Consider the following 22,787-nt stretch of genomic DNA (forward strand, 5'->3'; position numbering starts at 1 on the left):
TAGGTGTCCCCCCCCCCCCAAGACCCCCCAACCTCCCCAAATCCCCACCCCCATGATCCCACAATGATGCCGGAGCCCCCCCATTAAAAAAAAATCCCCCAAACCATTTTGGGACTACGGGAATCCCCCTAATAGGGCAGGGGGCACAATATGGGGTTACCGGGGGGGGGTCCCTAATCCCTTTGTGCCCCCCCCCCCCAGGATGACCATCCTGCCCCCCGCCGACAAGCTGCAGGTCCTGCTGCAGAAGCTCAGCGCCTTCTACACCAAGTTCGTTAAGGAATTCTCCTAACGAGCCCCCCCAAATCCCCCCCCACCCCAAAAAAAAATCCCATCCAACCCCCTGCAGGGCCCTGCGTGGGCGCTCCCGGGCTCGTTTTTGGGGGTTCGGGGGGGCGGATGTTGGATTTCCCCTAAATATTTCCCCTAAATAAAGCAGCAGCCGCAGCCGCGTGGCCGTGGGCGTGGGGGCACCCATGGGTGGGGGGGTCCCATGTCTATGGGGTGCCTATGGGGTGCCCCATGTCCCCATGGGGTCCATGTCCCCATAGGGTGCCCCATGTCCCCATGGTGTCCGCGTCCCCATGGTGTCCATGTTTATGGGGTGCCCCATGTCCTCATGGTGTCCCATTGTCCCCATGGTGTCCCTTTTCTATGGGGTGCCCCATATCCATATGGGGTCCACGTCCCCATGGTGTCCCTTGTCTATGGGGTGCCCCATGTCCCCATGGTGTCCACGTCCCCATGGTGTCCATGTCTATGGGGTGCCCCATATCCATATGGTGTCCCTTGTCTATGGGGTGCCCCATATCCATATGGTGCCCCATGTCCTCACGGTGTCCCAAATCCTCATGGGGTGCCCCATGTCCCCATGGGGTCCATGTCCCCATGGTGTCCATGTTTATGGGGTGCCCCATGTCCTCGTGGTGTTCCATTGTCCCCATTGTGTCCCTAATCTATGGGGTGCCCCATATCCATATGGGGTCCACGTCCCCATGGTGTCCCATGTCTATGGGGTGCCCCATGTCCTCGTGGTGTTCCATCGTCCCCATTATGTCCCTTGTCTATGGGGCGCCCCATATCCCCATGGTGCCCCAAGTCCCATCACATTCCCATGGTGTCCCAAATCCCCCGGGGTGACATGGGTGGCACCTCATGGGCACCATTACCTGCCCCACTGACGTCCCTATTAACTGCCCCATTAACTGCCCCATTACCTGCCCTATTAATACCCAAATTACCCGTCCCGCTAAGACCCCTCTTACCCACCCCATTACCCGCCCCATTACCTGCCACGCGCCCACCCCGTCACCAGGCCAACCCAAACTGGGGGGTGGCAACCCTACCGATGGTGGGGGGTTGGGGTTAGGTGATCCTAAAGGGCCCTTCTAGGGCGAGCCCTTCTGTTATCCCCATCCCATCCCATATCCCCATCCCAATCCTATATCCCTAATCCCATCCCATATCCCTAATCCCATCCCCATCCCAAATCCCATCCCATATCCTTAATCCCTAATCCCATCCCCTTCCTATATCCGTAATCCCATCCCCAATCCCTAATCCCATCCTAGTCCCATCCCATATCCCTAATCTCATCCCATCCCCAATCCCATATCCCATTCCGTCCCCATCCCATATCCCTAATCCCATATCCCTAATCCCATCCCCATCCCAAATCCCATCCCATATCCCTAATCCCATCCCATCCCCACCCCATATCCCTAATCCCATATCCCTAATCCCATCCCCATCCCAAATCCCATCCCATATCCCTAATCCCATCCCATCCCCACCCCATATCCCTAATCCCATATCCTAATCCCTAATCCCATCCCCATCCCAAATCCCATCCCCATCCCATATCCCTAATCCCATCCCCATCCCCATATCCCTAATCCCATCCCTATCCCAAATCCCATCCCATATACCTAATCTCATCCCCATCCCTAATCCCATATCCCTAATCCCATTCCATCCCCATCCCCATATCCCTAATCCCATTCCCATCCCATATCCCTAATCCCATATCCCCAATCCCATCCCCATATCCCTAATCCCATCCCATCCCCATCCCATATCCCTAATCCCAACCCTAATCCCATCCCCATCCCATCCCCATTCCATCCCAATCCCCATCCCATCCCCATCCCAAATCCCATCCCATATCCCAAATCCCATCCCATATCCCTAGTCCCATCCCTAATCGCATCCCATATCCCTAATCCCATCCCCATCCCTAATCCCATATCCTTAATCTCATCCCATATTCCTAATCCCTTCCCATCCCCATATCCCTAATTTAATTCCCATCCCATATCCCAAATCCCATCCCATATCCCTAATCCCATCCCCATCCCATATCCCAAATCCCATCCCTACCCCAAAGCACTTTCGGGTCCCGCAGTCCCTCTCAGCCCTTTATTTCTCTTCCCCTCACCCCGCTGGGCGAGGACACCCACGGGTGCCCCCCAGCGCTGCCCCCACACCCCGAAAACAGCCGAGACCCCACAGGGCACCCCTAGGGACCCCCGGGGAGGGGGATTCGTCATTTTGGGGTCCCCATTGGGGTGCTCACCGGTGGCGGCTCTGCGGGGCCGCGTCCTGCGCCAGGACCTCGCCGAAAAGCAGCAGCGGGGTAGGGCCATGGCGGGGGGGCGCTGGGATTAGGGGAAAACCACGAATTTGGGGTCTGGGGGTGCCATCACACCCCGGTGACCCCATTTGGGGTCCGTGTGGCCCCACAATCAGAAGCACCCGAGGTAATTGCGGTGTAATTACGGGGTGGGAGGACCAGGAGCCGCGGGAGAGGATTTATTTTTAAAATTTTCTTACTTTTAAAATTTTCTTCATTTATTTTAAAAATTTCTTCATTTTTAAAAATTTCTTCACTTATTTTAAAAATTTCTTCATTTATTTTAAAATTTTTCTTAAGAAAATTTTAAAAATTAAGAAAAAATTTAAAATAAATTAAGAAAAAATTAAAAATTAATTTATTTTAAAATTTTCTTCATTTATTTTTAAAAATGTCTTCGTTTTTAAAATTTTCTTTGTTTATTTTTAAAATTTTCTTTGTTTATTTTTAAAATTTTCTTTGTTTATTTTTAAAAATTTGTTTATTTTTAAAAATTTCTTTGTTTATTTTTAAAAATTTCTTTGTTTATTTTTAAAAATTTCTTCGTTTTTTAAAAAAATTTCTTCATTTATTTTAAAAAATTTCTTAATTTTAAAAAATTTCTTCGTTTATTTTAAAATTTCTTCATTTATTTTTAAAAATTTATTGATTTATTTTTAAAAATTTCTTAATTTATTAATTCCAAGAGAAAATCCAGCACCGCACCCGCTCCGCGCCCCCAAGGAGAGGTTGGAACCGCTTCAACGCGGGGGAACGGGGTCAAAAACGAGGGTCCCACACCCCCCCGGGGGGCTTCCCCGCGCCTCCCCCGTGTCCCCAAAAGTTTTTTGGGGTCGTTTTTGGGGTCCTCAGCGCAGCGCCAGGATCTCCTGGGTGGCCAAGCGCACGAGGCGGTGGAAGTTGAAGCGCAGGTGCCTCCTCCAGAAGCGCCGGTCGCGCCCGTAGACCTGGGCCGGGTAGCAGGGGCTGTCTGCAGGGGGGAAAACCCCAAATTTAGCCCATTTCACCCCAAAAACGGGGACTCTGGGGTGGGTGCATGCCCCGTGGTCGCTCACCGATGCCGTGGAAGATTCTGGCGACGGCTCTGCCCGAGAATTTCTCGTCCTGGCGGATGGTGAGGAAGCGGCGGACGTCGGCGCGCACCTGGTCCTCGTCTTCCTCCTCCTCCTCCTCCTCCTCTTCCTCTTCCTCCTCCTCCTCTTCCTCGCCGCCTTTTGGGGCCGGATCCTTCTGGAAATAAGCCTGGAGCAGATCCCGGAGGCGCGAGCTCCTCTCCTCCTCCACGCTTTCGGGGTGCGGCTCGCAGTTTGGGAAAGCCACGCTACGACCCCAAAAAAAAATCCATCAACCCCCACGATGCCGGAACGGCCCCAAAATACGAGTCCGTGGGGCATTTTTGGGGCGTTTTGGGGGTGTTTTTGGGGCGTTTCCACCCCTTTTCCCACCTCTTGAAGGCCCTGAAGCAGGCGCGGAGCTGCTTGAGCGCCGTTTTTTCCCGCGCCACCACCCTTTGGTGCAGGAATTGGCAGAGGGAATCCAGCTCCTCCTCCGAGAGGTCGCCGTAGGCGCGGAGGTGGAAGGCGAGCTCGCCGAATTCCACCACCACCCCGCTCCCCGAAACCGAGGGGGGGTTTTGGGGCGTCCCCGAACCCCCCCCCGGGCGTAGGCGGGGGTCCCACTGGAGCTGGCGGAGGGCGCGTTTCACCAGGGGAACCTCCCAACCCATGGAGTCGCTCAAGGCCACCACGTCCAGCTCCAAGGAACCGGCGGCGCCGGCGCGCGGCCGCCCCGCCAAACGCTCGCGGGCCAGGAAAACGGCGACGGGCGGGCAGCTGAGGGGTGAAAAAAAGGCCAAAAAAGGTAAAAACGGGGCCAAAAAGGGATGGTTTGAACCCTTCCCCATCCCGCTGACCTCCTCGCCACCGCGCGGAGTTGCCGGGGTCCGCCGTAGCACCGTAGGCGGCACGAGGAGTAGGTGGGGGGCAGCAGCTCCAGCCAGCGGCGCGGGTGCAGCTCCAGGTAGCACAGCAGCGTCTCGATGCCTGTGGGGTGGAGGGGGGACATTTTGGGGTTTTTTTTTGGGGTCACGGTGGCGCCGGGTGCGGCCCCGCTCACCTTCCTCGCGTAGATCCAGCTCCTCCACCGTCTGCTGGACGGGCACGGCGCGCTCGTGCATGTGGCACATGCGTTGGGGTTGTGCCGTGGTGGTGTCACCGAGCTCCGTGTCCTGCGGGGAGGGCGTGGGGACCTTTTGGGGTGGCCCAAAAACCCTGCCCCGTTCCCCTCCCAGCTCCTTCGAGGCATCCCTGAGGCGTTTGGGGCTCAAACCCCGACGTTCGGGGCTCAAACCCCAACGTTTAGGGCTCAAAACCCAGCGTTCGGGGCTCAAACCCCGGAGTTTGGGGCTCAAATCCCAGCATGTGGGGCTCAAACCCCAGAGTTTGGGCCTCAAATCCCGGCGTTTGGGCTCAAATCCCAACGTTTGGGCCTCAAACCCCAACGTTTGGGGCTCAAACCCCAATGTTTGGGCTCAAATCCCAACGTTTGGGGCTCAAATCCCAACGTTCGGGGCTCAAATCCCAATGTTTGGGGCTCAAACCCCAATGTTTGGGGCTCAAACCCCAGCATTTGGGGCTCAAACCCCGGCGTTTGGGGCTCAAATCCCGGCGTCTGGGGCTCAAACCCCGATGTTTGGGGCTCAAATCCCGACATTCGGGGCTCAAACCCCGATGTTTGGGGCTCAAACCCCGACGTTTGGGGCTCAAACCCCGACGTTTGGGGCTCAAACTCCAATGTTTGGGGCTCAAACTCCAATGTTTGGGGCTCAAACCCCGACGTTCGGGGCTCAAATCCCGGCGTTTGTGGCTCAAATCCAAACGTTCGGGGCTCAAAACCCGGCGTTCGGGGCTCAAACACCGGCGTTCGGGGCTCAAAATCAGCGTTTGGGGTCAAACCCTAACGTTTGGGGCTCAAACCCCAAACTTTGGGGCTCAAACCCCGGCGTTTGGGGCTTAAATCCCAACGTTTGGGGCTCAAACCCCGACGTTTGGGGCTCCAACCCCGACGTTTGGGCTCCAACCCCGAACTTTGGGGCTCAAACCCCAACGTTTGGGGCTCAAATCCCGGCGTTTGGGGCTCAAACCCCGGCGTTCGGGGCTCAAACCCCGGCGTTCGGGGCTCAAACCCCAGATTTTGGGCCTCAAATCCCGGCGTTTGGGCTCAAACCCCGACGTTTGGGGCTCAAACCCCGACGTTCGGGGCTCAAAATCAGCGTTTGGGTCAAACCCTAACGTTTGGGGCTCAAACCCCGAACTTTGGGGCTCAAACCCCAACGTTTGGGGCTCAAACCCCGACGTTTGGGGCTCAAATCCCAACATTTGGGGCTCAAACCCCGGCCTTTGGGGCTCAAATCCCAACATTTGGGGCTCAAACCTCGGCCTTTGGGGCTCAAACCCCGGCGTTCGGGGCTCAAACCCCGGCGTGTGGGGCTCAAACCCCAGATTTTGGGCCTCAAATCCCGGCGTTTGGGCTCAAACCCCGACGTTTGGGGCTCAAACCCCGACGTTCGGGGCTCAAAATCAGCGTTTGGGTCAAACCCTAACGTTTGGGGCTCAAACCCCGAACTTTGGGGCTCAAACCCCAACGTTTGGGGCTCAAACCCCGACGTTTGGGGCTCAAATCCCAACATTTGGGGCTCAAACCCCGGCCTTTGGGGCTCAAATCCCAACATTTGGGGCTCAAACCTCGGCCTTTGGGGCTCAAACCCCGGCGTTCGGGGCTCAAATCCCAAAGTTTGGGGCTCAAATCCCGGTGTTTGGGGCTCAAAATCGGCATTTGGGGCTCAAACCCCGGCATTTGGGCTCAAACCCGGACGTTTGGGGCTCAAAATCAGCGTTTGGGGTCAAACCCTAACGTTTGGGGCTCAAACCCCAACGTTTGGGGCTCAAACCCCGGCGTTCGGGGCTCAAACCCCGGCGTTCGGGGTCAAACCCTAACGTTTGGGGCTCAAACCCCAATGTTTGGGGCTCAAATCCCGGCGTTTGGGGCTCAAAACCCGGCGTTTGGGGCTCAAAATCGGCGTTCGGGGTCAAATCCCAACGTTTGGGGCTCAAACCCCGGTGTTCGGGCTCAAACCCCGATGTTTGGGGCTCAAATCCCAACGTTTGGGGCTCAAACCCCGACGTTTGGGGCTCAAACCCCGACGTTCGGGGCTCAAAATCGGCGTTCGGGGTCAAACCCCGGCGTTTGGGGTCAAATCCCAAACTTTGGGGCTCAAACCCTGGTGTTCGGGGCTTAAATCCCAACGTTTGGGGCTCAAACCCCGGCTGTTTCCCACCCCGAGGGGAATTTTGGGGTGCGGGGATCCCCAAAAAGCCCCCTTTTGACCCCATTTCCTCACCCCGCTGAGCTCGCGGTGTTTTTGGTGGAGTTCCCGGCACTTGCAGGGGGCGAAAACTTTCAGCAGCAGCTTCTTGATGGCGAGGAAATCCACCGTGGCGCCGTAAATGTGCCGCCGCAGCTCGGGGAGGTCCTCACCCTAAAAAATTTGGGGGGATTTAGGGCTCAGGAAGCTCCAAAACTCTGTGAAACGCCCCTAACATTTTTTTGGGGGGTGAGACCTCGAGCAGGGAGCACCCCAAAAAAGCTCCAAGGCTCTGCGAAACGCCCCTAAAATTTTTTGGGGGCAAGACCTTGAGCGGGGAGCACCCCAAAAAGCTCCAAAGCTCTGCAAGACGCCCCTAAAATTTTTTTGGGGGGCGAGACCTTGAGCAGGGAGCACCCCAAAAAGCTCCAAGGCTCTGCGAGACGCCCCTAAAATTTTTTGGGGGGGCGAGACCTTGAGCAGGGAGCACCCCAAAAAAGCTCCAAGGCTCTGCGAAACGCCCCTAAAATTTTTTGGGGGCAAGACCTGAGCGGGGAGCACCCCAAAAAGCTCCAAGGCTCTGCGAAACGCCCCTAAAATTTTTGGGGGGGCGAGACCTTGAGCAGGGAGCACCCCAAAAAGCTCCAAGGCTCTGCGAAACGCCCCTAAAATTTTGGGGGGGCGAGGCCTCGAGCAGGGAGCACCCCAAAAAGCTCCAAGGCTCTGCGAAACGCCCCTAAAATTTTTTGGGGGTGAGACCTTGAGCGGGGAGCACCCCAAAAAGCTCCAAGGCTCTGCGAAACGCCCCTAAAATTTTGGAGGGAAGCGAGACCTTGAGCAGGGAGCACCCCAAAAAGCTCCAAGGCTCTGCGAAACGCCCCTAAAATTTTTGGGAGGGCGAGACCTCGAGCAGGGAGCACCCCAAAAAGCTCCAAGGCTCTGCGAAACGTCCCCTAAAAATTTTGGGGGGCGAGACCTTGAGCAGGGAGCACCCCAAAAAGCTCCAAGGCTCTGCGAAACGCCCCTAAAAGTTTTTGGGGGCGAGACCTTGAGCAGGGAGCGCCCCAAAAAGCTCCAAGGCTCTGCGAAACACCCCTAAAATTTTTTGGGGGGCGAGACCTTGAGCAGGGAGCACCCCAAAAAGCTCCAAGGCTCTGCGAAACGCCCCTAAAATTTTTTTGGGGCGAGATTTTGAGCTGATTTTTTTTAGGATCTCACCTCGGGGTGCAGGAAGAGGTGGCAGTGAGCCGGTTTCCCGTCCCTCCCGGCTCTCCCAATTTCCTGGACGTAATTTTCGAAATTTTGGGGCATGTTGTAGTGGACCACGCCCCGAACGTCGGCTTTATCCAACCCCATGCCGAAAGCCACCGTGGCCACCACGGCGCGGAGCCGGCCGGCCATAAAATCCCGCTGCACCCGACGGCGTTCGGCGGCGCCCAGCCCGGCGTGGTATGCGTCCGCCACCCAGGTCGGGGAGCATTTTGCTGCCAAAAAAGGAAGAATTGGGCAATTTCGCACCGAATCGAGCAATTTCGCACCGAATCGAGCAATTTCGCACCAAATTCAGCAATTTCGCACCAAATTCAGCAATTTTGCACCAAATCGAGCAATTTCGCACCGAATCGAGCAATTTCGCACCGAATCGAGCAATTTCGCACCGAATCGAGCAATTTCGCACCGAATCGAGCAATTTCGCACCGAATCGAGCAATTTCGCACCGAATCGAGCAATTTCGCACCGAATCGCGCCATTTCGCACCAAATCGCGCCATTTCGCACCAAATCGCGCCATTTCGCACCAAATCGAGCCATTTCGCACCAAATCGAGCCATTTCGCACCAAATCGAGCCATTTCGCACCGAATCGAGCCATTTCGCACCGAATCGAGCCATTTCGCGCCAAATCGAGCAATTTCGCACCGTATTGAGCAATTTCGCACCGTATTGAGCAATTTCGCACCGTATTGAGCAATTTCGCACCGTATTGAGCAATTTCGCACCGTATTGAGCAATTTCGCACCGTATTGAGGAATTTCGCACCAAATCGAGCAATTTCGCACCGTATTGAGCAATTTCGCACCAAATCGAGCAATTTCGCACCGTATTGAGCAATTTCGCACCGTATTGAGGAATTTCGCACCGTATTGAGCAATTTCGCACCGTATTGAGCAATTTCGCACCGAATCGAGCAATTTCGCACCGAATCGAGCAATTTCGCACCGAATCGAGCAATTTTGCAGCAAATCGAGCAATTTCGCACCGTATTGAGCAATTTCGCACCGAATCGAGCAATTTCGCACCGAATCGAGCAATTTCGCACCAAATGGAGCAATTTCGCACCAAATGGAGCAATTTCGCACCAAATCGAGCAATTTCGCACCGAATCGCGCCATTTCGCACCGAATCGCGCCATTTCGCACCGAATCGAGCCATTTCGCACCGAATCGAGCCATTTCGCGCCAAATCGAGCAATTTCGCACCGTATTGAGCAATTTCGCACCGTATTGAGCAATTTCGCACCAAATCGAGCAATTTCACACCAAATCGAGCAATTTCGAACCAAAATTAGCTTAAATTTTTCATTTTCCATTTCGGAATTCAGAATTTAAGGGTTAGAAAATGGAAATCCAAAAGGATTTTGGGGTTTTGAGGCACGGAAATTGGTCGAGGGGGTTGGGTTTGTTTCCTTACCTTTTTTTTTCTTCTTTCCCGTGTTTTTGGGGGTCTCGGGGGGCTCGGTGCCTCGCAGGGAGGTGCGGAGGAGCGCGGCCACGCGCTCCGTCTCCTCACGCCGCGTGCAGTAGACGATGACGGAGGCGAGGCGGCCGAAACGCTCCCCCTGAAGCAAGGAGACGAGGGCCTGGGGGCGAGGGGGGGGGTCCCGAGGATGAGGAGGGGGTCCCGAGGATGAAGAGGGGGGTCCTGAGGGTGAGGGGGGGGCTTCTGTGCGCCCCCCAACCCCGTTGGGGGTCGCCCACCTCGTTATTGCCCCTACCTGGTCGCGGTCGCGGTCCATGGAGACGGAGAGGTGGAGGTTTGGGGGTAGGACGGAGCAGCGCCCCGTGGAGCCTTCCTCTTCCTCGTCCTCTTCCTCCTCTTCCTCGCCCCGGGGGACGCCGAGGTGCGCGGCCACCTCGCGGGCCGTGGCGGGGGTGGCGGTGGCCGTCAGCCCCAGGAAGCAGCGGACGCCCAGGCGGTCGCGGAGGACCTGAGGGGGAGGAAGAGGAGGTGAGGAAGAGAGGAAGAGGAAGAGGAGGGCATGAGGGGGACGTGAGGAAGAGAGGAAAACGAGGACGTGAGAAGGGCGTGAGGAGGAAGACGAGAGGAAGACAAGGGGCATGAGGAAGATGTGAGGAAGAGAGGAAGAGGAGGACATGAGGAAGATGTGAGGAGGAAGAGGAGGAGAGGAAGAGAGGAAGACGAGGACGTGACGGGGAAAGGAAGAGAGGAAGAGGAGGGCGTGAGGAAGAGAGGAAGAGGAGAGGAAGAGGAGGGCCTGAGGAGGACGTGAGGAAGAGAGGAAGACATGAGGAAGAAGAGGACGTGAGGGGGAGAGGAAGATAGGAAGAGGAGAGGAAGAGGAGGAGGTGAGGAGGAAGAGAGGAAGAGGAGGGCATGAGGAAGATGTGAGGAGGAAGAGGAAGAGGAGAGGAAGAGAGGAAGATGAGGGGGTGAGGAGGACGTGAGGCGGAGAGGAAGAGGAAGACGTGAGGAAGAGAGGGAGAGGAGAGGAAGAGGAGGACGTGAGGAGGAAGAGAGGAAGAGAAGGATGTGAGGAAGATGTGAGGAGGAAGAGGAGGACGTGAGGCAGAGAGGAACAGGAGGACGTGAGGAAGAGCAGGAAGACGAGGAGGAAGAGGAGGACGTGAGGATGGGGTGAGGATGAGGAGAGAAGGAGAGGAAGAAGAGGAGGGGGACGTGAGGAGGATGTGAGGAGGAGGTGAGGAAGAAGAGGAGGGCGTGAAGAGGAAGAGGAGAAGGTGAGGAGGAAGAGGAAGAGAAGGAGGTGAGGAAGAGAGGAAGAGGAGGAGAAGAAGACGAGGTAGTGAGGAGGATGTGAGGTGGAGAGGAAGAGGAATACGTGAGGAAGAGCAGGAAGACGAGGAGGAAGAGGAGGGGAGGAAGAGGAGGAGGTGAGGAGGGGGTGAGGATGAGGAGAGGAGGAGAGGAAGAGGAGGGGGACACGAGGAGGACGTGAGGAGGGGAAGAGGAGGAGGGGGTGAGGAAGACGTGAGGAGGAAGAGGAAGGCATGAGGAGGAAGAGGAAGAAGAGGAGAGGAAGAAAGGAAGAGGAGAGGAAGAGGAGGAGGACGTGAGGTGGAGAGGAAGGGGACGTGAGGAAGAGCAGGAAGACAAGGAGGAAGAGGAGGATGTGAGGAAGAAGAGGAGGGCGTGAGGAGGAAGAGGAGAGGAAGAGGAGGAGGAATAGAGGAAGAGGAGGAGAGGATGAGGTGAGGAGGGGGTGAGGATGAGGAGAGGAGGAGAGGAAGAGGAGGGGGACACAAGGAGGACGTGAGGAGGGGAAGAAGAGGAGGGGGTGAGGAAGACGTGAGGAGGAAGAGGAAGAAGAGGAGAGGAAGAAAGGAAGAGGAGAGGAAGAGGAGGAGGACGTGAGGTGGAGAGGAAGGGGACGTGAGGAAGAGCAGGAAGACAAGGAGGAAGAGGAGGATGTGAGGAGGAGAGGAAGAGGAGGAGGTGAGGAAGAAGAGGAGGGCATGAGGAGGAAGAGGAGGAGAGGAAGAGGAGGAGGTGAGGAGGATGTGAGGCAGAGAGGAAGATGAGGACATGAGGAAGAGCAGGAAGATGAGGAGGAAGAGAAGGATGTGAGGAGGACGTGAGGAAGAGGAGGGGGACATGAGGAGGACGTGAGGAAGAGAGGAAGAGGAGAGGAAGAGGAGGGTGTGAGGAGGACATGAGGAGGGGAGGAAGAGGAAGAAGAGGAGGAGGTGAGGAGGGGGTGAGGAAGAGAGGAAGAGGAGGGCGTGAGGAAGATGTGAGGAGGAAGAGGAAGAGGAGGAGAGGAAGAGGAGGGAGTGAGAAGGACGTGAGGCGGAGAGGAAGAGCAGGAAGACGAGGAGGAAGAGGAGGATGTGAGGAGGAGAGTAAGAGGACGTGAGGAAGAGAGGAAGAGGAGAGGAAGAGGAGGATGTGAAGAGGAACAGAGGAAGAGGAGGACGTGAGGAGGAAGAGAGGAGGAGAGGAAGAGGAGGGCAAGGAAGATGAGGAAGACGAGGAAGATGAGGGCGTGAGGAGGAAGAGAGGAAGACAAGGAAGATGAGGAAGACAAGGTGAGGATGGGGTAAGGAGGAGAGGAAGAGGAGGACGTGAGGAAGAGGAGGGGGTGAGGAAGAGAGGAAGAGGAGAGGAAGAGGAGGGCGTGAGGAGGAGAAGAGGAGAGGACGAGAGGACGAGGATGATGAGAGGACAAGGAGGGGAGCAAGAAGAAGACGCGAGGAGGAGAGGAAGAGGAGGGTGTGAGGAGGACGTGAGGAAGAGGAGGACGTGAGGAGGAAGAGGAGGGCGTGAGGAGGAAGAGGAGGGCGTGAGGAGGAAGAGGAGAGGAAGAGGAGGAGGAAGAGAGGAAGAGGAGAGGAAGACGAGGGGGACGTGAGGAGGACGTGAGGAGGAGAGGAAGGCGACGCGAGGAGGAGAGGAAGAGGAGGACGTGAGGAGGACGGGAGGAGGAAGAGGAGAGGAAGATGAGGAAGAGGAGGAAGAGGAAGAGGAGGAAGAGGAAGTCAAGCCCCCCCACCTTGCAGATCCTCAGGTAGCTGGGCCGGAAGTTGTGCGCCCACTGCGCCACGCAGTGCGCCTCGTCCAGGCAGGCGAAAGCCACGGGGGGCAAGCGGGAGGCGGGGGGCAAGCAGCAGCCCCCCCCCCCGGAGCCCCCCACCAGGGCTTCGGGGGACAGCAGCAGCACCTGCACCTCGCCCCGCGTCACCTGGGGGGGGGGACGATAAGATTTGGGGGGGGTTTGTCCTAAAATTTGGGGCCCCCCCCCAAAATATCCCAAAAAATATCCCCTACCTGCTCCAGCGCCGCCTCCCGTTGCGCCCTGCTCATGTTGGAGTGGACGCGGGCGGCCCGAAGCCCCCGGGGCAAGCCCGAAACCTAAAAAAATTGTCCAAATTGTCAAAATTGTCCAAATTGTCACCTTTTTGGGGTCGGGGGGGGGGTCTTTACCTGGTCGTCCATCAAGGCGACGAGGGGGGAGACCACCAGGGTGACGCACGGGGAGCGTTTGCGGTAGAGGTAAGCGGGGAGCTGGTAGCAAAGGGACTTGCCCAGCCCCGTGGGGAGCACCAGGAGGGTGGAAAGACCTCGGGGGGGGGCCAAAAATATTCCAAAATAGTCAAAAAAGATGAAAAGGATAAAAAAAATGGGGGTTTTTGGGGTGTTTTAGGGGAAATTACCGGAGAGGATTCTCATCACCGCTCGCTCCTGGCCGGGGCGGAAGGAGGAGAAGCCGAGTTCCTGGAGAGCCTCCAGCACCTCCGGGGGGGTCTCTGGGGGGGGAATTTGGGGGAAATTCAGCCTAAAATGGGTTTTTCGCCCCCCCCCAGGAGGGTAAAGGGGATGAGGATCCCAAATTTGGAATGGGATCGGGGCACGGCCTCACCTCGAACCTTCCCGTCCGGTCCCAAGGGGTAGAGGGGCTCCATGGGGGCGGGGGGCTCGGGGGGGGGCTCCGGGGGGGTCGTGACCCCCCCAAAAACGCCCTCGGGGTCGCCAAATTCTGGGAATTAAGAAAAAAGGGTCGGTGAACCCCAAAAATGGTTTTTAGGGCATGCAAAACCCCCCCAACCCGAGGCCTCACCCCACAGCTCCGGGCAGACGCTGTTGGTCCTGCGGGCGACCTCGGCCAGGGTGGGGAGGGGGGCTTCATCTTCATCCCCCCCCTCCTCCTCCTCATCCTCTTTTTGGGGCATTTCGGCCTTTTTTGGCAACGGGGGGGGCGACCCGGCCCCGCCGCCACCGAACCACGCCGCCTTCTTCTGCCATTTCTGCTTCCACACCTGCAGGGTGAAAAAAAATAAGGAAAAAGGGGTTTCGGGCACCGCTTTTGCGTTTTTTTGACCCGTTTTTGCGTTTTTGGGCACGGATTTTGCGTTTTTTTTTGACTTTTTGACCCTTTTTTGCGGTTTCAGGCATTGATTTTGCGTTTTTTTTGACCCAGTTTTTGCGTTTCTTTGACCCCTTTTTGCGTTTTCGTGCACCGATTTTGCGTTTTTTTGACCCCTTTTTGCGCTTTCAGGCACCGATTTTGCGTTTTTTTGACCCGTTTTTGCGCTTTCGGGCACCGATTTTGCGCTTTTTCGACCCGTTTTTGCATTTTCCGGGCACCAATTTTGCATTTTTTCAGCCCGTTTTTGCGCTTCCGGGCACCGATTTTGCGCTTTTTCGACCCGTTTTTGCGGTTTCGGGCACCAATTTTGCGCTTTTTCGACCCGTTTTTGCATTTTCCGGGCACCAATTTTGCATTTTTTCAGCCCGTTTTTGCGTTTCCAGGCACCGATTTTGCGCTTTTTCGACCCGTTTTTGCGGTTTCAGGCACCGATTTTGCGCTTTTTCGACCCCTTTTTGCGTTTCCGGGCACCGATTTTGCGCTTTTTCGACCCGTTTTTGCGGTTTCAGGCACCGATTTTGCGCTTTTTCGACCCGTTTTTGCACTTTCGGGCACCAATTTTGCGCTTTTTCGACCCGGTTTTGCATTTTCCGGGCACCAATTTTGCAATTTTTAAGCCCGTTTTTGCGTTTCTGGGCACCGATTTTGCGCTTTTTTGACCCGTTTTTGTGTTTCTGGACACCGATTTTGCATTTTTTTGACCCATTTTTGCATTTTTTTGGCCCGTTTTTGCGTTTTTGGGCACCGATTCTGCGTTTTTTTGGCCCGTTTTTGTGTTTTCGGGCACCGATTTTGTGTTTTTTTGACCCATTTTTGCGATTTTGGGCACTGATTTTGCGCTTTTTTGACCCGTTTTTGCGCTTTCGGGCTCCGATTTTGCGTTTTTTTGACCCCTTTTTGCGTTTTTGGTCACCGATTTTCCGTTTTCGGGCACCGATTTTGCGTTTCTTTTGACCCGTTTTTGCGCACCGATTTCGCGTTTTTTTTGGCCTGTTTTTGCGTTTTCGGGCACTGATTTTGCATTTTTTTGAGACGTTTTTGCATTTTTGGGCACCAATTTTGCGTTGTTTTGATCCATTTTTGTGTTTTCGGGCACCGATTTTGCGCTTTTTTTGACCCGTTTTTGCGTTTTCGGGCACCGATTTTGCGTTTTTTCGACCCCTTTTTGCGCTTTCGGGCACCGATTTTGCCTTTTTTGACCCCTTTTTGCGCTTTCGGGCACCGATTTTGCGTTTTTTCGACCCCTTTTTGCGCTTTCGGGCACCGATTTTGCGTTTTTTCGACCCGTTTTTGCGGTTTCAGGGACCGATTTTGCGTTTTTTCGACCCGTTTTTGGAGTTTCGGGCACCGATTTCACGTTTTTTGGGCACCAATTTTGCGTTTTCGGGCACCGATTTTGCGTTTTTTCAACGCGTTTTTGGGCACTGATTTTGCACTTTTTTGACCCGATTTTGCGTTTTTTGACCCGTTTTTGCGTTTTTGGGCACGGATTTTGCGTTTTTTTTTGACTTTTTGACCCTTTTTTGCGGTTTCAGGCATTGATTTTGCGTTTTTTTTGACCCAGTTTTTGCGTTTCTTTGACCCCTTTTTGCGTTTTCGTGCACCGATTTTGCGTTTTTTTGACCCCTTTTTGCGCTTTCAGGCACCGATTTTGCGTTTTTTTGACCCGTTTTTGCGCTTTCGGGCACCGATTTTGCGCTTTTTCGACCCGTTTTTGCATTTTCCGGGCACCAATTTTGCATTTTTTCAGCCCGTTTTTGCGCTTCCGGGCACCGATTTTGCGCTTTTTCGACCCGTTTTTGCGGTTTCGGGCACCAATTTTGCGCTTTTTCGACCCGTTTTTGCATTTTCCGGGCACCAATTTTGCATTTTTTCAGCCCGTTTTTGCGTTTCCAGGCACCGATTTTGCGCTTTTTCGACCCGTTTTTGCGGTTTCAGGCACCGATTTTGCGCTTTTTCGACCCCTTTTTGCGTTTCCGGGCACCGATTTTGCGCTTTTTCGACCCGTTTTTGCGGTTTCAGGCACCGATTTTGCGCTTTTTCGACCCGTTTTTGCACTTTCGGGCACCAATTTTGCGCTTTTTCGACCCGGTTTTGCATTTTCCGGGCACCAATTTTGCAATTTTTAAGCCCGTTTTTGCGTTTCTGGGCACCGATTTTGCGCTTTTTTGACCCGTTTTTGTGTTTCTGGACACCGATTTTGCATTTTTTTGACCCATTTTTGCATTTTTTTGGCCCGTTTTTGCGTTTTTGGGCACCGATTCTGCGTTTTTTTGGCCCGTTTTTGTGTTTTCGGGCACCGATTTTGTGTTTTTTTGACCCATTTTTGCGATTTTGGGCACTGATTTTGCGCTTTTTTGACCCGTTTTTGCGCTTTCGGGCTCCGATTTTGCGTTTTTTTGACCCCTTTTTGCGCTTTCGGGCACCGATTTTGCGTTTTTTCGACCCCTTTTTGCGCTTTCGGGCACCGATTTTGCCTTTTTTCGACCCCTTTTTGCGCTTTCGGGCACCGATTTTGCCTTTTTTCGACCCCTTTTTGCGCTTTCGGGCACCGATTTCACGTTTTTTGGGCATCAAATTTTGCGTTTTCGGGCACCAATTTCGCGTTTTTTGGGCACCAATTTTGCGTTTACGGGCACCAATTCTGCGTTTTTTCGACGCGTTTTTGGGCACCGATTTTGCACTTTTTTGACCCGATTTTGTGTTTTTTGACCCATTTTTGCGTTTTCGGGCACCGATTTTGCCTTTTCTTGACCGTTTTTTGCGGTTTCGGGCACCGATTTCACGGTTTTTGGGCCCATTTTTGCGCTTTCGGGCACCGATTTTGCACTTTTTTGACCCGATTTTGTGTTTTTTGACCTGTTTTTGCGTTTTTGGGCACCGATTTTGCGTTTCTTTGACCCCTTTTTGTTTTCGGGCACCGATTTTGCGTTTCTTTGACCCCTTTTTGTGTTTTCGGGCACCGATTTTGCGTTTCTTTGACCCATTTTTGCGTTTTATTGACCCATTTTTTTTTCGGGCACCGATTTTGCACTTTTTTGACCCATTTTTGCGTCGTTTTCTTACCTGTTTTCGGAGGTGTCTCCCCCGCAGAGCCCAACCCCGCACGTGGGAGCGGGTTCGGAGGTTGAGGCGCACGAAGTTCCCCGGGGGGGGTCTGTGGGGGGAAAAACACGGCCCTATAAGCACGACCTCATAAATATGGCCCCAAAAAATGGGGCAAAATTCAGGGAAAAAGGTTAAAAGGGTCTTGGTGCTGTAAAAATAAGGTTCTCCTGTTGTGGGGCTGCCCCCGGAGCCGCGCTGTGGGTTTTATGGGGCGACCCCACAAGCCCCTGTGGGTTTTAAGGGGCGCGGGGAGGCGACCCCACAACCCCCTCACCCCATAAATGAGGAAAAAAATACAGAAAAAGCGAGTTTTCCGTAAAAAGATGTAAAAAAGGACCTAAAAAAGCACCGGAAAATCTCTTGATTCCTTCTCCCCTAAAGGAATGGGTTCTGGGCACACCAAATTGGGGCGAATCACCCCCAAAAAAACCCAAAAACCCCCAACCCACCCCCCCAAAAACAAAAAACCCCAGAACCCCCCCAAAAAAAACAACAAAAAAACCACAAAAAACAAACAAACAAAACAAACAAAAAAAAACAAAAATAACAAACAAACAAAAAAAACAAAACAAAAACAAAAAAAAACAAAAAACCCCCAAAAACCCTCCACAAAAAACCAACCCCCCCCAAAAAAAAAACAAAAAACCTCACCCCCCCCAAAAAACAAAAAATAAAAAACAAACAAAAAATAAAAAACAAAAAACAAGCAAAAATAACAAACAAAAAGCAAACCAAAAAAAAACAAAAACCCCAAAAACCCCAACCCCCCCCAAAAAAAAAAAAACCCCAACCCTCCCCAAAAAACAACCAAAAAAACAAAAAATAAAAAACAAACAAAAAAGCACAAACAAAAATAACAAACAAAAAACAAAACCAAAAAAATATAAAACCCAACCCCCCCCAAAAAAAAACCAAAAAACCCCAACCCCCCCAAAAAAAACAAAAACAAAAAAACAAACAAAAAGCAAAAACAACAAAAAAAAACAAACGAAAAAAACACCCCCCCCCAAAAAAAACAAAAAAACCCAACCCCCCAAAAAACAACAAAAAATATCAAAAAGAAAAAACAAAACAAAAACAAAAAAAACCCAAAACCCCCAAAAACCCTCCCCAAAAAAACAAAAAACCCCAACCCCCCCAAAAAAACAACAAAAAAAACAAAAATAAAAAACAAACAAAAAAGCACAAACAACAAACAAAAAAACAAAAGAAAAACAAAAAAAAAACAAAAAACCAACCCCCCCCAAAAAAAACGAAAAACCCAAAAGCCCCCCCAAAAAAACAAAAACAAAAAAACAAACAAAAAGCAAAAATAACAAAAAAAACAAACAAAAAAAACACCCCCCCAAAAAAAACAAAAAAACCCCAACCCCCCAAAAAACAACAAAAAAAACAAAAAATATATAAAAAAAAAAAACAAAACAAAAACAAAAAAACAAAACCCCCAAAAACCCTCCCCAAAAAAATTAAAAACCCCAACCCCCCCAAAAACAACAAAAAACAAAAATAAAAAACAAACAAAAAAGCACAAACAAAAATAACAAACAAAAAACAACAGAAAAACAAAAAAAAAAAAAACAAAAAACCAACCCCCCCAAAAAAAAACGAAAAACCCCAACCCCCCCCAAAAAAACAAACAAAAAAAAGCAAAAATAACAAACAAAAAACCAAAACCAAAACAAAAAAAAAAAACAAAAAACCCAACCCCCCCCCAAAAAACCCAACTCGCCCAAAACAACAACAAAAAACAAAAATAAAAAAACAAACAAAAATAACAAACAAAACGAAACAAAAAGAAACCAAAACTGCCCCAAAAAAACAAAAAACCCCCAAACCCCCCAAAAACAAACAAAAAACCCCAAAACCCCCCCAAAAACAAACAAAAAAACCCCAAACAAAACAAAACAAAAAAAACCCAACCCCCCCAAAAAAAACAACAACAGAACAAAAAAAAACAAACAAAAAAACACAAAAATAACAAACAAACAAACAAAAAAACAAAAAACCCCCCCCAAAAAACCAAAAACCCCCCAAAAAAACCCCAAAACCCCACCTGTTGGGCGCAGCTCTGCGGGGGGGCTTTTTTTTCTCCTCCTCCTCCTCCTCTTCCTCCACCTCTCCCAGGAGATTTTCGGGTTTTTTTTTCCTCGCCGCCCCCTCGTCGCCCCCCCCCCCGCGGCCCCTTTTCCCCCCGCCCCTATTTGGGAGCTTTTTGGGGTCGCCGCCCCTATTTGGGAGCTTTTTGGGGTCGCCGCCCCCAAAAACCCCCTCTTTGGGGTCAAAATCGCCCCCGACCCCATTTTCACCCCCCTCGTTCCCCCCTCGAGCCCCCTCGGCCCCCCGCTGTGGGGCGCAGACCCCTATAGGGTCGGCGTTTCCCCCCCCCGCCCCATAAAATCCGACGCCCCCAAATTCGGGACCCCCCCGGGGGGGTTTTTTGGGGTCGGGGTCGCCCTGGCAGCGCCGTAACCAAGCGGGGTCGAGGTTGCTCAGCCTCCTGGCCACCGTTTGCAGCAGTTTTTGGGGTTTTTCCTTTTTGGGGTGAGGTTTCGGCCCCCCGGCGAGGATTTTTGGGGTCAGGGAGGGGGGGAGGAAGAGTTCGGGGGGGTCACCCCATAGGGACGGGGGACGAGGATCCAAATTTGGGGTGGGATGCGGGGTCAGCGTCCTCCTGGGCACCGCCGGCCTCTCCTAGGGGGAATCCCAAAAAATTTGGGGTCATTTTTAGGGTTTGGGAGCGTTTTAGGGTGAAAAACCCGATTTAAAGGGTTTAAAAACCCTATTTAGGGTTTTTTTAAACCCTATTTAGGGGGGGACACGGACTCACCTGGATGGAGGCGCCCAGGTTGGCTTTGAGCTTGGTCCCAAAATGCTGAGCCGAAAACTTTGGGGGGGTTTTTGGGGTGGGGGCAGGTTTTGGGGTCGCGGGGCGGCGGTTGAGGTGCGCGCCCCAACAGCCCGAATCCTGCAGGAGGGGAAAAAAATCCCAAAAAGTGGGTTTTTGGCAGAAAAAAAGGGGTCGGGGTGAAGGGAGGAGGGGGGGGGGGGAGGAGAGGTTTTTTGGGGTGGTTTTTGGGGTCGTGGGGGGGCTCAGACCCTAAAAATTGGGGGTTTTGGGGTCGAGGGGGGGGAAATCCCGACCCCATACCTGCGCCGTGGCCGCGCTGCCCCCGCCGTGCTTCAGCGCCCGGTACTCCCGGTACAGCCCTAAAAAGGGGGGGTGAGGCCCCAAAACTCCCCCAATTCCACCCAAAATTCCCCCAAATCCCCCTAATTTCCCCCAAAATTCCACCAATTTCCCCCAAAATCCCTCCAATTCCCTCAAAATTCCCCCCGATTCCCCTCAAAACCCACCCAACTCACCCCAATTCCTCCTAATTTCCCCAATTTTCCCCCAAACCCCCCAATTCCCCCTCCAATCCCCCAAACTTCCCCCCCGAACCCCCCTCGAATTCCCAGTTTCCCCCCAAAACGCCCCCAAATCCCCCCGATTTCCCCCAAATCCACCCCAATTCCCCCCCAAATGCCCCCAATTCCTCCCAACCCTCCCAAATTTCCCCCCCAAATCCCCCCCAACCCCCTCAAATTCCCAATTTCCCCCCAAAACGCCCCCCAAACCCCCCCAATTCTCCCCCAATTTCCCCAAATTCCCCCCAGACCTCCCCAATTTCCCCCAAATGCCCCCCAGTTTCCTCTGAAATCCCCCCAATTCCCCCCCAAACGCCCCCAATTTCCCCCCAACCCCCCCTCGAATTCCTAATTTCCCCTAAAATGCTCCCCAAACCCCCCCAATTCTCCCCCAATTTCCCCCAAATCCCCCCAGACCTCCCCAATTTCCCCCAGATCCCCCCAATTCCCCCCCATATGCCCCCCAAACCCCCAATTCTCCCCCAATTTCCCCCAATCCCCCCCAAATTTCCCCCAACCCCTCCCAAACGCCCCCATTTCACCCCCAGACCCCCCAATTTCCCCAAATTCCCCTCCCAGCACCCCCAAATTCCCCTGAAATCCCCCCAATTCCCCTCCAAACCCTCTCCCCAACACCCCCCAATTCCCTCAACCCCCAACACCCCCCCAGACCCCCCAAATTCCCCCAAATCCCCCCCAATTTCCCCCCAACCCCCCCCTAAATCCCCTCAGTCCCCCCCAAATCCCCAAATTCCCCCAAATCCCCCCCAATTTTCCCCCAACCCCCCCAAATCCCCTCAGCCCCCCCAACCCCCCCAATTCCCCTCAGTTCCCCCCAATTCCCCCAAATCCCACCCAATTTCCCCCAAATCCCCCCAATTTCCCCCCCAAACCCTCCCAATTCCCCTCAGTCCCCCCCAGACCCCCCAAATTCCCCCCAATTTTCCCCCCAAGCCCCCCCATTCCCCTCAGTACCCCCCAAATCCCCCAAAACCCACCCAAATTTTCCCCCAACCCCCCCCAATTCCCCTCAGTCCCCCCCAAATCCCCAAATTCCCCCAAATCCCACCCAATTTTCCCCCAACCCCCCCAAATCCCCTCAGCCCCCCCAACCCCCCCAATTCCCCTCAGCTCCCCCCAACCTCCCCCAATTCCCCCCAAATTTCCCCCCAACCCCCCCCAATTCCCCTCAGTACCCCCCAATTCCCCCAAATCCCCCCCAATTTCCCCCCAATTCCCCCAAATCCCCCCCAAATCCCCCCCAAATCCCCTCAGCTCCCCCCAACCCCCCCCATACCCCCAATTCCCCCCCAAATTTCCCCCAACCCCCCCCAATTCCCCTCAGCCCCCCCAAGCCCCCCAATTCCCCCCCAATTTTCCCCCAAAACCCCCCCAATTCCCCCAAATCCCCCCAAATTTCCCCCCAAAACCCCCCAACCCCCCCCAATTCCCCTCAGTCCCCCCCACCCCCCCCCAAATCCCCCCAATTTTCCCCCAAAACCCCCCCAATTCCCCCCAATTCCCCTCACCCCCCCCCCCCGCCCCAATTACCCCCCCCTAATTACCCCCCCCCCACCCCCACTCACGCTTCACATCCTCCGGCGCCCCCTCCACATCTCCCTACATGTAAAACACCAATTTTTGGGGCTAAAAACCCAAAATTTGGGGTTCGGGACCCCCTTAACGAGGCCTCCCCCCCCCCTTTAGGCCGCACCGTGCCGGGTTTGCGGCCCTGCTGCTGCGCGAACGCCGCCTCCCAGCGCTTCAGCAGCGCCTTCACCTCCTGCAGCCGCTCCATGAGGGGATCGGGGGGGTCCCGAGCCCTTTTTGGGTCTTTTTTAGGGGGTTTTGGGCCCTTTTTGGGGTCCCGGCCCCTCAGCCCGGCCCCGTCCCCTCAGCGCTTCCCGCCCAGCTCGAGCTTCCCGCTCCCGCGGCTCTCGTCCAATAGGAGCGCCGGAAAGGTTGACGGGCAGCGGGGACAGCCAATAGGAGGCGGCGCCGTCGCGGTTTCCCCTAGCAACGAGGTGTAGCCCCGCCTCCCTATGGGGGACGCCTGACGCCCCTCAGCTGCTCTCAGCCAATAGAAACATTGATAATATGATTGACAGACACGCTAGCCAATAGGATTTGTCTCTCCAAGCAATGGGGCGTG

General features: G+C 53.9%; 2 protein-coding genes across 4 annotated transcripts in view; one reads left to right on the forward strand and one right to left on the reverse strand.

Moving 5' to 3' along the window:
* Positions 1–449, forward strand: part of GPT (glutamic--pyruvic transaminase) — a 28,007-nt gene extending 27,558 nt beyond the window's left edge. For all 3 annotated transcript variants that reach the window (XM_072034210.1, XM_072034209.1, XM_072034208.1), the window contains exon 12: positions 202–449. In XM_072034210.1, the coding sequence (XP_071890311.1) occupies positions 202–292 (91 nt within the window). In that variant the 3' untranslated portion in view covers positions 293–449. The remainder of the gene's footprint in view (positions 1–201) is intronic.
* Positions 450–3,236: 2,787 nt separating this feature from the next.
* Positions 3,237–22,583, reverse strand: RECQL4 (RecQ like helicase 4). The gene is made up of 21 exons (XM_072034202.1): positions 22,350–22,583; positions 22,222–22,255; positions 20,376–20,434; positions 20,055–20,192; positions 19,281–19,918; positions 17,186–17,276; positions 13,811–14,009; positions 13,613–13,729; positions 13,407–13,499; positions 13,177–13,313; positions 13,021–13,104; positions 12,746–12,934; positions 9,989–10,201; positions 9,685–9,853; positions 8,214–8,479; positions 7,032–7,169; positions 4,748–4,859; positions 4,545–4,674; positions 4,078–4,464; positions 3,688–3,953; positions 3,237–3,602 (listed from the first exon to the last, which is right to left on the reverse strand). The coding sequence occupies exons 1-21, from the start codon at positions 22,431–22,433 to the stop codon at positions 3,481–3,483; spliced, it is 3,666 nt and encodes a 1,221-aa protein (XP_071890303.1). The 5' UTR covers positions 22,434–22,583; the 3' UTR covers positions 3,237–3,480.
* Between the last annotated feature and the right edge of the window lie 204 nt (positions 22,584–22,787).

Source organism: Anas platyrhynchos, chromosome 2 (genome assembly GCF_047663525.1).
Source record: "Anas platyrhynchos isolate ZD024472 breed Pekin duck chromosome 2, IASCAAS_PekinDuck_T2T, whole genome shotgun sequence".
In the NCBI taxonomy this organism is placed as follows: domain Eukaryota; kingdom Metazoa; phylum Chordata; class Aves; order Anseriformes; family Anatidae; genus Anas; species Anas platyrhynchos.

Bases quoted from the DNA above. Each gene is read 5' to 3' on its own strand.
- RECQL4 (XM_072034202.1), bottom strand. From the start codon at position 22,433: ATGGAGCGGCTGCAGGAGGTGAAGGCGCTGCTGAAGCGCTGGGAGGCG. The intron at 12,935-13,020 runs GTAGGGGATATT...CCCCCCCCCCAG, and splicing joins GGGAGGCGGCGCTGGAGCAG to GTGACGCGGGGCGAGGTGCA. The intron at 8,480-9,684 runs GTAAGGAAACAA...CTTTTTTGGCAG, and splicing joins GGGAAAGAAGAAAAAAAAAG to CAAAATGCTCCCCGACCTGG.